At 43.6% G+C, this 13,581-nt stretch overlaps 1 protein-coding gene across 1 annotated transcript in view; it reads right to left on the bottom strand.

Moving 5' to 3' along the window:
- ATP10B (ATPase phospholipid transporting 10B (putative)) overlaps positions 1-11,678 on the bottom strand; it is a 103,544-nt gene extending 91,866 nt beyond the window's left edge. Inside the window, exons 1-2 of the mRNA XM_053301768.1 lie at positions 11,401-11,678; positions 6,843-7,037 (exon numbers count right to left, since the gene is read on the bottom strand). Coding sequence (XP_053157743.1) covers positions 6,843-7,037; positions 11,401-11,678 — 473 coding nt within the window. The remainder of the gene's footprint in view (positions 1-6,842; positions 7,038-11,400) is intronic.
- Between the last annotated feature and the right edge of the window lie 1,903 nt (positions 11,679-13,581).

The raw sequence follows: 13,581 nt of genomic DNA, 5'->3' as shown, positions 1-13,581 counted from the left end.
ATATCACATGATAGGTTTTCAACATGGCGGCCTCCGTGTCTGCCTCAAGGGTCCGAAAGCACAACCCCGCCCCTCTGCAGATGCATAAAAGCGGCAGGGAGTGGTATTTCCCATAAACCTCACAGTTCTTTTGCTTGATTTAATTTCTTTCAGGATGGTGTTATCAGAAAAATAGTGGTAGACCTTAAGCCAATCTGACTGAAATAGTAGACCTTAACACTCTGAATTGCTCCTTCTTACCATATATAGAGACTCCTACTTTGCTGTATGAGCTCCCTAGAGAACAAATGCTCCCCCAGTTCTTGAAACCCCAACTCTTTTAAGGGATAGAATCCTATAGGAGCCCTTCTTTTTCTCCTTCCTTCTTTCAGAACTCACAGGCCTTGAGCAGCAGCCCTCCCCACACCTTTCCAGGGTCAGTTATCTGATTACTGGTGGAGCTCCTCTGATCTTCGCTCTTCTTCCTCTTTTAATAAAGTTTGGCATGTTTGTTTGTTTGTTTATTTAGCTAGCCCATTTTTATACCACCCCAACCCAAGGTCTCAGGGCGGTTTTAATAAAACTTAATAGTATCTGTCTCTTTTCCTTCTGTCTAAGAAGTAGTATATTTCAAATCAAGTGATGTAGCCTCTGAGCACAGATGCTGAGTTCAGATTTCATCCCTTTAAGCTTCAGGCCTCCACTTAATGGTTAATGGATGATAGGATAATGGCCTACTCAAAGTAGGCTCATTGAATTAAAAGGCCATTAAAGGTAAAGTGTGTCGACGAGTCACGACCACAGAGCCCTGTGGCTGTCTTTGGTAGAATACAGGAGGGTTTACCATTGCCTTCTCCCACGCAGTATGAAATGATGCCTTTCAGCATCTTCCTATATTGCTGCTGCCCGATATAGGTACCAGCAGGGATTTGAACCGGCATTTCCTGCTGTGCCATTAGGTGGCCATTAGGCATTGCTTAAACTGTTCTTTTAATTTCAGTAGGATAACTTTGAGTAATGTTCTGCATTATGTCAGTCACTGAGCCCTTTCTCATGATCTGTGAGAAAGGGCTTAAAGGGGGGAGGTAGCATCAAAAAGCTTCCCCCAGCACACAGACGATCCTCGCTGTTGGTCTGGGCATGGATATTGTGTGCCCAGATGTACAGCTCCTTCCTTGGGCAGCATGGAGGGTTGTGTGCCATTCCGGTCGTGTTTTACTGTTCCTTCATTATATGGAAGCAAGTCTTACTGTGTTTAATGGAGTTTACTTCCTTCTAGGTGTGCACATAGAATTACAGGTCCAGTTATCAAAATGCTGCTGGAAAAGGCATGTCTACTCCAGCCCAGCACCCTCTTTCTCACAGTGCACAGCTACATTCTTCCAGAAAACTCCAAAGAAGTGTAGCAAGGAAATCCCAGAAACCATTCCCACCCAGTGCCAACAAACTATTATTGGGTGTAGACTGCCCTTGAACATGAAGGTTCTACATGAGAGCCAAACCACCTGTAAATATGGAGGCTCCCTTTCTTAAGTATGGCCAAGTGAAGCTTCCGTATTTACTGGCAGTTTGGGAAACTCCATGTTAAGAGCAATGTATGCCAGAATGATGGTTTCTTGGTGCTGGGTGGGAATAGTTTTTAGGATTTCCTTGAGGTTCCTTCTTAAGAACTTCCTAGCTTGGTCCTTGGCACCAGTACTATACATTTGTACTCAGAAGTAAGCCCCAGAGAAATGAATGGGGTTCCCACTCAGAAGGGTTTCCCCTTCCATCTTTGCTGAGGGGCTGGGCGGAGGGGAAAAAAGAGAACCCCCATTCTTGCCTAGGATCTCTGCTAGTCCTGATTCCTATGTATGCAGCAGTAAGCTCCAGAGGAATCCATGGATTTACTTTCTAGTAATTTATTCCAAGCTTTGCAAGACAGAGGGAGAAAACAAATGAACATGAAAGGGATGGGTTGTTTAACTATACAAGTGTCAGGGTGCTCATAGACTGTCCATATCATATCAGGCATCTATGTTCAGAACCAGGAAGTAACTCACAAGAAATTGCCAGGACTTGCCTATCCCTACTTTGGCTTCAGAATTATCAGTAGGCAGACTTAGTTATGCTCTTAGTTAACTTTCCCTTAGTTATTTTCCATGTTGTTATGGGGATTTTTAACAGTAAGCAATAGAATGTTCAGGGCTCTGTTTGGTCTAATGACCGTAAATAAAATTACAATTACAATGTTCAGGGCTTATAATGGCAGAATGTTGAAAACACTCATTTTAAGTATACTGGGACAACTCTGCCAGTATAATATCGATCCTACCCTTAACAGAACATCAAAGTGGCCCATTAGCCAAAAGATCTGAGTCTGACTGTAGCTTGCCACAATCAGAAAACACCTCCAACTCACCAGAAAATTCTTGGCAAGCAAATAGCTCTAGAAGATATGTGCAGATGAGCCAATCTAAATATTAATGGTGTTCCCATGTATTTAGAACAAATTTTAGAAGCAACAACAACCCTAAGTCTCTCAATAACATGAGCTTAAAGGATAGCAATCTTTCTGTAAGAGATGGCAAAGCATTGTCTATTGCTAAGAGAGTCCTGATGGCTACTGATAATCTCGATCGTTGACACAGTGACAGAGGATGGTTCGGGCATCTTGGATAAAACACAGCCATCAGGGTTGTGCCTTGGGCTTGTGTGCTCCCTCTTCTTCTCCCTGCTTCCCCTACACCCAATTCCCTCCCTTACGTTATGACTGAGAAAGTATCATAATCACCCCCGCCACTTTACTATAAATACTTCAACAAAATAATTCAACAAAATAGTTATCAGAGCGAACTGCATAGCCAAAAGAATGAGAAAATGGCTGCCTGTCCCCAAAGTGCTCACAGTCTTTAAAAACCACAAAGGAGACAGCAGCAGCCACTACTGGAAGGGATGCTCTGCTGGGCTGAATAACGACAGTTGTTCTCTCCCTGCTAGTAGCTGCTTCTGGTGTCTCCTTTGTAGTTTTTTTTTAAGACTATGAGCACTTTGGGGACAGGCAGCCATTTTAAAATAAAGGTTTAAAGCACATGTTTAAAGTAAAGCATCACTTTAAAAGGTCTTCTTTGCCCAGTTAGCAGGAAATTGTAGCTTGTTGATATGCCCAAATTAGGCACACTATAGGTATCACAAACCAATGTTTGCCTCCAAAGCAGAATTTGAAACCCAGTTTAAACCAGTTCAAATTCTGGTTTGGAAGTGAACTATGCTTTGCATTCACCATAATTTGCCCAACTCAAATAATGACATCGAACTATGGTTATTATAAACCAGAAAGTGAGGGAGAAAATGGAGGAGAGATGGGGAGAAGGGAATATTCAAATCTGAAGCATGGCTCTAATGGGCAAAGCACAATGTCTGAACTGGACCAGTGTCTCCATTCAAATTTTATTTGGAATAGCACCATATGCTAAATGAGCAGTTCACGCTTGGACCAAGAAACCAGGAATTGTATTCTTATATATGAACACAAGAAGAGCCCTGCTGGATCAGGCCAAAGCCTATTTAGTATAGCAACCTGTCTCTCACTGTTGCCAACTAGATGCTACTTGGAAGCCTAATAGGAGTAGGTGAAGAAGGCATATCCTTCTCTCACTATCTCTCCCCTGCAACTAGTATTCAGAAGTGCTGTGCAGCTGAGCCTGGAGGTAGAAAGTAATCATCATGACTAATAGCCATTCTCAGACATGCCCGCCATGAATCCGTCTAATCACTTTTAATGCCATCTAACCTAGTGGTCATCCCCATAAAAGAAAATACTTTTACTAATGATTAAAGAAATGACCCCCACCCCCCAAGTCCTGCTTATGCTGCCTCATTGTTAGCAGTCAAGAAATACGCCGCAGACTAGCACCTAGTAGGGTTGCAATGAAGGCCTTGGAAAGGCTATTTAGATGCCATGATGTGTCTACACCTACAAAGATTAGAATCGTTCGGGCAATGGTTTCCCCTGTGACACTCTATGGCTGCAAAAACTGGACTTTGAAGAAGCAAGATAGAAAAAGCATTGATGCTTTTGAGCTTTGGTGCTGGAGAAGACTTTTGAGGATACCATAGACAGCCAGGAAAACAAACAAATGGATCATAGAACAAATCAATCCAGAATTTTCACTCAAGGCACAGGCTCAAACTATCATACTTTGGACACATTATGCGAAGACCCAGCAACCTTGAGAAGTCCATAATGCTGGGAAAAGTTGAAAGAAAGAGAAGAAGAGGATGACCAGCAGCAAGGTGGATGGACTTGATTAGGACAGCAATGAATGCACCACGGAGATATCTTAAAGGTCAAGTTGAAGACAGATCATCCTGGAGAGAATCTATCTATGTGGTCGCTAAGAGTCAACACCAACTTGACAGCGCTTAATCAATCAATCAATCAATCAATCAATCAATCACTCGGTCAAAGAAATGAAAACATATTAATATGAAAAAGGAGATTAGAAAAGCCTGAGATTTTAGGTCTACTACGTTATGACAAATGTACTTTATATCCCTTTATGCCTGTTGTTGCCCCAAGACTGTGGAATGCGCTCCCTGAAATACGAGCCTCCACATATCTGACAATTTTTAAAAAGCACTTGAAGACTTACCTCTGACCTCTTCACCCAAGCTTTTTAATCTGACTATGGTTTTAAATTGTTTCTAGGTTTTTATTTTCTGTGTTTTAATCTGTTTTATGTCAGTGTAAACTGCCCAGAGATGAAAGTTTGGGGTGGTGTACACATTTGATAGATAGATAATATAAGAGAGAGGTTATTTGAACTTTATGAAGTGATCACACATGCAAATCAGGGTCAGGCTTACATGTCATTATCAGGCTGTCCCTAATTTGCCATTCCTCACCTAAGTTTAGAGTGACACTGGAAATATAAAAAAGAATCCTTTTCTTTCCAATATTTGAGACCAAACTAGATGTTACATCGGGCTTGATTTTTTTCTGAGTAAATAGCAGTAAATAATTGGATCAGGCCCATGATGTGGAGGAAGGGAGCTTTAACCCTTTGCACCCACCACAGTCCTGATCCAGATCACACCCACTGACAAGGCTACTGTTTGCCCAGGGAGAGCTGATGTCAATGGGAGGATGTTCCTTCTGGGACAAATACCATCTGCAGAGGGGCCTGCTTTGGATGGTGGTGGGACAGAGGACTAAAACTTATCTTCCCTTGTGCAGTAGTCCCAGTCTGTGGGATGATGCAATCAGGCTACTATTTACTTTAAAAATCAAGTTCATCAGCGCTAATAACAGACCTAATCTAGTTCCACCACAGATTAGTGTCTGTGATTCTGAATAGATGGATAGTCAAAGTTCTGGGGCAAATTTGGTATTTGTGTGCATGCACACATTTAAACATTCATTCAAGAAAAAGACAAAAATGGATTTCTCATCTAATATCTTAAGGTTTGACAAAGACATTTCTGAAGCATCCCCAAACCACATCCACCAAGTTATTTACCTGCTGTATACCCGGCAGCCCATGCTATTGATCTTTTTGTCCAGTTTGAATCTCCGAAAGTCCTCCCAGGCATCTTTGATGGCTGTGATAGTCATTATCACACAGACCGGGATCACAGATATCCCCGGCTCGAATGCATTAACCACTGGCACAAAGTTGAGTGCTGCAATGGCCACAAAATATACATTGGCAAAACGGTGAAATTGCTCAAAGATGTTTTTGGGGATAAAAGAGAGGAGGGTGTATCTTGTGGTCTTGATTTTGTTGCCATCATAGTGTCTATTTGGGTTTTCTTTCCACTTGTTATCTTCAAAGGGCAAGTTAGAAACAACCACCCTTTTAGTTTCTTCTTTCTTCCTTTTCCTCTTCCTTCTCTTCTCAGGTTCCTCGTTCTCAGAATCTGAAGCAGTGCTCTGGCAGCGTGGTCTTCTGAACCAAAATATGTCCCTTATGAATTGTAATGAGCACATTTCCTTGACATCTTCCTGCCCCTTAAAAGTTATACTTTCCAATGGTTATAGAAAAATAAGAGTTAACTATTCCAGCTGATAAACAGCGAAGTGCTGGGCTGAGTTAACAGAACCGACTGCTTTCACTGGCTTTTATCAACACTTGCCGGAACACAAACGTCATGTTCAGACAGGTATCATTCTCCTATAAACCGGTTCTCTTGCCATCAGAGTGAGTGACTCTGGGTCCTAGTGCATGCCCTTGGTGGTGATGAATGAGGAAGTTTACACCTACTCAGACACATTCTGCATACATCAGTGAAAAGCAGGAAACTTTTAAGAAGTATTATATGCTCTCCACATATTTACATATAAAGGGCAGAGAATATTATGTGATTTTTTTAAAAAGCTATGCAAAGAAATTAGCCTGCATGCTGCCCCAAATGAAATTTTACTACCCATATTAATTAGATACATTTGCATATTTTTGCTTATTTTTCATAACTTTTTCTGCTTCTGCAGATCATGGGGATGGGTAGAAAGGTATGTATGGTACTGAAGTCCCATGGCCACATTTTATTCCTCCACACCTGTGGCTTCTTATTCTTAAAGAAGAATAAGCGTAGTCGAAAGAGTAGTCGAACATAACACAAACCACAACCTACCTCTCCAATGGTGCCTGAATCTGGGAACAGAAAGGAGAGAAGGGAGATGGCAAATGCAGGCCACAGCTTTATTTCATGAATTACTTTCAACAGCTTGGCATTCTGAGTGCAAGGACCCAACCATTGTAACACTTGGCTTCTATGTAGGATAGAATTTGTAGCGGGCCTATTATCATCCACATGGTAATGGAGTAGAGAGTTAGAGCATAATTGAATTAAGCAGAATATCAACATGTTTTTTGACTTACTTATTGTATGTTTTGGTTTTAGAAGAGTTGATCTGCTGATCAAATCTGTATCTCTTATAATCTTCAATGCCATCCTTAATTGTGATAATTGAAAGCACGACAGCCAAAGGTAACATTGTCATCTCTCTGTGGAAGACTTCCAACTGCGGGAACCAGTTGATGACCACCAAGAACAGGAAATAGACATTGGCCACCCTAAAAATGTGACATGGCATTAAAAGCTGCAAATCTAAACCTGCAAATCTAAACCTGCCTTATTCTTTGCACGTGATTGTGCAATTAATCAATAATGGAGCTACACATGTATTCTCTCAAACGAAAGTCCCCAAATGCCACAAGGCAAAATGATTTTAAAACAGAAAATAGTTACACATGCAGTTTGTGATATGGCATGGATAGGTCGTGGTTAGCTGTTCAGATGCCATTGTTACTACTGCTTCATTGCCTGCAGCTCGCTGTTATATCATGGAGCAGTGTGGGCTCCAGTCAGCAGGAGAGAACATCTCAGAAGTACTGTGTCAACCACCAGGATCTTCACTCTAATTCAGAGACTGTCCTGGACTTTGACAGAATGGCTAGTGACAGCAAGTGAAAAATACCCAAGGACAATCCAAAGGCCAATGGCACCCTTCAGCTGCCAGGGACGGACCATCCTAGTAGTTCTTTCTCCGTTGCCAGGAAGCTATGAGGATTCTGAACGTTACCAAATGATGGTCTGTCCATGATGAAGGAATTTTGCAATCTCTACCTCTGATCAATTTTATCCTACTCCGAATAGAAAAACAGGTCAAGAGCATGATAATGTGCACTCAGCGATATGGAAGTTCCATGGCTGTCATACTAGGCATGGAATCCTGAGCTGCACCAGGAAGTGTGGCTTTGGCATGAATGCTGAAGTCCCCCAGGACTAATAACTGAGAGGATTCCAAATCTGAGACCTCCAGCCACTCAGTTAGGGAATCTGCCAGAAGTTGAGGAGGGCAGTACAGTACATTAAAAAAGAGTCGTCCCAGGCTTCCTTAGAACCCAATGTCATGTAAACATACTCTACATGTCTGTTCTTATGCATCAAACCCCCAGAATCCCTATATCCAAGCCACTCCTCTGCTACATCGCTGCCCATTGATTCTCCATCTCCACTGGTGCTACACACACACTCAACCTCGTTGGGTATAGTTTAAACAGGACAGAACTTCTTGGCCGAACTAAGATGTAACATGAAACCGGAGGTTGGCTAACTAGCAGTTTCAATTTTAACCTGGAAATTACATCATAGTTGTTCATCCAACTGCAACCCACCAAACTCCAGTTCCAGGAGAGTTGAGCCCCTCCCTGCTGCTTGGCCACAGAGGCTGAACCCAGCAAGCTCCATGGCCAGACTGTGGGCAAAGTATCAGTACGCTAGCAGAGTGGCAGTGATTGGCCATGATCTCAAAGGGGGCATGCTGAGTGCGATCGTGCATTTTCAGAGCACTCGAACAGTCCTGCATAAGCATGGTTTAATGGGGTGGGGGTCTGGGGGGCACTATTTCCCTGTTATAGCAATAGCAATAGCACTTACATTTATATACTGCTCTATAGCGGGAGCTCTCTAAGCGTTTTACAATGATTTTAGCATATTGCCCCCAACATTCTGGGTACTCATTTTACCGACCTCGGAAGGATGGAAGGCTGAGTCAACCTTGAGCCCCTGGTCAGGATTGAACTTGTAACCTTCTGGTTACAGGGCGGCAGTTTTACCACTGTGCCACCAGGGGCTCATCCTACTCTGAATAGGATGTTATTCAGGAAAGGGAAGGAAATATGAAGATTTCCTAGGAGGGGATATGTATATGATGGCGGGCAAAGGATCCTCGGGGTGGGGGGTGTCTGTTCCAATGTGACCTAGGATGTTGTTGCAAGGAATCACCCCATCAAAGTTGTCCATGCAGACCAAAGTTGTCCATGCAGACCAAACCAGACTCCTGCTCCACTGGCAGCTTGCTTGCTCCACCTCTAAACCTTTAAACCCACCTTTAAACCCATTCAAAATTCCAGGGCCCGGCCCAGCATTGTGCTGTATGCAGATCTGCCAGTGCAGGGAAGAACAGGAAAAGGGAGCTCCAATCCCCAGTGACACTGGGAGAGCGGTGTCCCCATTTCAGGACACAAACAAAGGTGCACATGTCCACATGGGTGGATGGGCTGGCAGGGGGCATGCATTGACAGCTGCTTGGCAGCAGTCACCAAGACGGGAAGAGCAGTTGCTGGGGTATCCAGCCTCACCGCTTTCCTCCATAGAGCAGCCTGGCTCGATATAAAGCCCCAATGGCCTGGCACTCTCATGAGAGAGCGGTCCATGGGAGAAGGGGCTGTTTTGTCATCACACATTATAAGAGATTTTGCTTGACAATTCTCTCCTTTCCCCTCTGATGTTTCTTCTCATTTGTTGTGATGGGGTGTCCCCATGGCCTGACACTCTCTTGAGCGAGCACAGTCTGCCCTGGGTTGGCACACTCCTTCTTCACAGCTGCCATCTCTCTCCTTTGACTGGAGTACTGCTGACCCTGGTGACCGGCTCTGCTCATGAGTAAGCCCAGGGACTGTGACCCCCAAAGGGGAAGGTGTGGACCCCCTTCCCCATCCTGTGTGTGTGTGGGAAGAACTTGGCATCTTGAGAATCCCTGCTTGGGGCTGGCTTTTAAACCCGATCCCGGGAAACCATCCCCCTTGCCAAATGCTCCCCTCCTGGAGCTGTGACAGGGTGCCCTGTTTATGTTGCCACCTAGAGTGTTTGTGCTTGTGAACATGCATCATTGCCACTTGCTTCTTGGGGAGCAAAGCACTTAGTGCCTGTCCTGTCATCCTGTCCCCTTTCTCTCCTGCTTGCCCTGTGGGAGAGCAAGGGACAGAGTGGGAAGAGGAAATGCCCCTGTGTGACTGTTCCACTTGAGAGGCTGACAAATCTGGGGTGGGACGTGGCGTCGTCACTGTTGTTGGGCTGGTCTTGTGATAGCAAGCAAGACTTGTCCCCTTAGCTAAGCAGGATCCACCTTGGTTGCATACAAAAGGGAGACTTGATGTGTGAGCACTGTAAGATATTCCCCTTAGGGGATGGAGCTGCTCTGGGAAGAGCATCTAGGTTCCAGGTTCCCTCCCTGGCATCTCCAAGATAGGGCTGAGAGAGATTCCTGCCTGCAACCTTGGAGAAATCACTGACAGTCTGTGTAGACAATACAGAGTTAGATGGACCTATGGATGGTCTGACTTAGTATATGGCAGCTTCCTATGTTTGATAGCTGGATAGGTGATAGGAGGGGCAGGACTGGTGCTTGGAGAGGAGGCCAACGAGAATCACTGAAGCTATGGAGTGGCTACAATCCTGGGCATGTCTGCGCCACTGTGTCTATAATTGTGGTTTGGAAATCAGCACAAAACTTCTGTTATGGCAGCACCCAGGATCAGACGTAATGCTTTGGTGGCCAAACTGGATGTTTCGATGTGAACCTTTGTGCAAACTGAAGGTTGAATTTGGAGTTTGGTGAGGCAAACCGCCGGTTGCTTTTGCCATGAAACCATGGTTTCACAAATTTGGATGTATTGGAGTTCCAACCTCTTCCATGTTTAACTCCAGTTTCATGTTATGTCTGAATTCAGCCCCTATGTAATCCAACTAGATTGCCATAATACATGCTAAGTAGGTCTCTTCAGGCAAGATTAAATACTGGAAGATTGCAGACATTTTTGTAGTTGACTTGGCATTAGGCAGCTGCACTTTAAACCATGTTTGACACACCTTATTTTAAACAATGTGGCTTTGGCAAGCTATTTAGCTATAACAAATTAATCAAGAGGATTACTGTAATATGATCAAAACTTGCAAAATCTACAAAAGCGTACCACACGTTTTATGGCTACCATGTGACTGGGGCACACCAAACTTGGACTGATGGAATTCATATATGCCTACCACCTTTTACTCCACTACAAGCATTTGCCAAAGTGAGTTCTAGACAAAAAGTACCACAATACACTTTAGATGCCGTAGGGCCCTCTGTTGTTCCTCATTCTCATTTTATGAGTGTTCAGCCATATTGATTGGGCATATTGGCTTCCCTAGCTGTGTTCTGTGAGAATTGGAGGCTTTAGTACAGCCACTGAATTGAATAACATCCACAGGGGCAGCCAGCCAGGTTAGTTTGTTACAGCAAAAACAACAAAAAAGTGTTGTGGCATCTTATGGAGAAACTGATGTATTGGGACTCAGGTACCTGATGAAGGAAGTAGGCTGTAGTTCATAAAAGCCGTTACAATAAACCTGTTAGTTCTTTAAGTGTCACATGACTCTCTCTCTCTCTCTTTTGCACTGAAGAAAAAAAAAAGCTTCATCCATACATTGATATAGGAGTCAGATTTACCTACTGTAGGTTCAGGGTTGTTGTTTTAACCTTCCTTTGTCTAACACTTTTTGTTTAGTTTTACTATTCTGTCCTCCCTATATTAAAATTCTCATTCCTGAAATACATAAAATATTGGTGTGTGTGTGTGTGTTTTAAAAAATTGTGGTGCATATACATACCTGTGAAACTGTTCAAAGAGATTTTGGGGTAAAAAGGTCAGCAAAGTGTACTTTGTGGTCTGTATACCATTTCCTGAATAAACTTGAGAGATTTTCCCTGACTCCTTTTGAAATCTCTCATGACTGGGAAATACAACCCTCCATTTGTCCAAGAGGTCTTTCTGCCTCTCTTTGTCAGATGACAACAGAGGCGTCGATTCCAGCGGAGTCTGGCAGGGCCTGTCTGCTAGCCACCGATGCTGCCAGCGAAACAAAGCAGAGTCTACTGACAATGTCATTTTCAAATACAGGGAATGTCTGAAAAACAAATGCATGACAATTCCAGTTCAGAATGAAACTTCAGTTAATATATTACTTGCATGAGTTTCACATTTAGCGCCTCCCTCCAAATCAAATTACATTGGCTAACAAATACAACAAAAACACTTCAAAGGGGACACACACACACACACACACACACACACACACACACACACACACTATTAGGAGGAAAACTTTATGCTCAAAGGCACAGAGAGATGCTCTGAAAAATGTACAAATCATTCTTTTCATACAAGCAGGGCAGCAAGCTGACCCTGTCATACCATGAACTGAGTCAAAAGCCGCCTTCTGGCATGATCAAAACCGGGGATGCTGTACTTGTCTGCAGCATGCCTACGACCATACTTGCAAGATCTGTCCCCATGCTGACATGCTCTGAAGCCCTGCTCTCTCACTGCAGAGACAAATGCAGCACTTGTGGACAGATTATTTCCATGACTGGAACGCTGGGGCACCCTAGCATTTTGCACTATGGGAAGAATCTGTCCATGAGTACGGCATTCGCTCCTGCAAACAAGTGCTGTGACTATGGACAGCAGGGGCAGGGCTTCTGAGTATAAGAGCATGGGGGCAGGGTTTGCAGGCCACTCTTGGGGACTCAGTATGCAAATGCAACATCTCCAGCTTGGGGTTTTTTCTAGGCAGCAGCAAAGCATGCTATGAAAAGAGCTTGCCAATAAATATACGATGAGAGCTTACAAAGAATCTTGCAGATTGTTCCTGTCTCTTTCTTCTGGGAAGTCACTGAGAAAGAAGGCTCTTAGTGTGATTTCTGCTGTGCCACCTGCTGGCCAGTTCTTGCTTTCTGTGATTTAAAGGTAAAGTGTGCCGTCAAGTTGATTTCGATTCCTGGAGCCCACAGAGCCCTGAGGTTTTCTTTTGGTAGAATACAGGAGGGGTTTACCATTGCCTCCTCCCACGCAGTATGAGAAGATGCCTTTCAGCATCTTCCTGTATCGCTGCTGCCCGATATAGTACCAGCAGGGATCTGAACTGGCAACCTTCTGCTTGTTAGCTTGTTATTTCCCTGCTGCGTCACTTAAGGTGGGGGCCTCTGTGATTTAACCCACCACTTTTCAAATTTCTCTTCTGGCAAATGTGAGTTCATCACAGAAAGCAAGAGCTGGCCAGCAGGTCGTGCAGCAGAAATAACACAAAGAGCCTTCTTCTCATGTGATTTCTTCCATCAGATCCTGGGGAAAAAAGACATCAAAAATCTGTGGGAGAGTCTGGATTCTCTGTAAGCTCCTATCATATTTATTTGCAAGATCTGTTCATAGCATATCTTACTGCCATCTGGAAAAGCCCTTGATAACACCTAAACAGCTAGAGCAGATGTGGAAACTTTATGGCATAAAAACCAGCAGAAGGGATATCTGCCATGCCGTGGAAGAATATGAATCTAGTTGTTTATTTGTATCTACCCACTTCCTCGGTGGAAGAAGAAAATGATCAGAACTGGAATTTTTTTTTAGAAGCACCAAAGCAGCAAGTAAATCTAATATCTAGCTGAAGCCTTGCAATGATTATTTGAGTAAGTTGTTCTCAGAAAGTTCTTAACTATTGTGCAAATATACACACTGAACTAGAGATTTTGCTGAGATTTGGAATTGGTGTGGCAATTCAGAAATGAATCCTTCTCTTATTCAGAAATAATGAACTTTGTTCAATCCAATCCAATTTCAACTAGGTTCATAAATAAGCCCCGGTCATTCTAAGTTGCCTTCCCTTTCTCACAAACTTACCTTCCAGCAGCAGCAAGGAGATTCCTGGTAATTGCACTCAGCTAGAGCTTTTGATCCCAGGGATTTTGACACTGGGGATTTCCTGTTAGGTTTTCAGGTCTTATTAAGGCCCAGG

The sequence above is a fragment of the Hemicordylus capensis genome, chromosome 2 (assembly GCF_027244095.1).
Source record: "Hemicordylus capensis ecotype Gifberg chromosome 2, rHemCap1.1.pri, whole genome shotgun sequence".
NCBI classification, from domain to species: Eukaryota; Metazoa; Chordata; class Lepidosauria; order Squamata; family Cordylidae; genus Hemicordylus; species Hemicordylus capensis.
The sequence above is the reverse complement of the archived record's forward strand: the minus strand, read 5'-3'. Positions and strand labels throughout refer to the sequence as shown.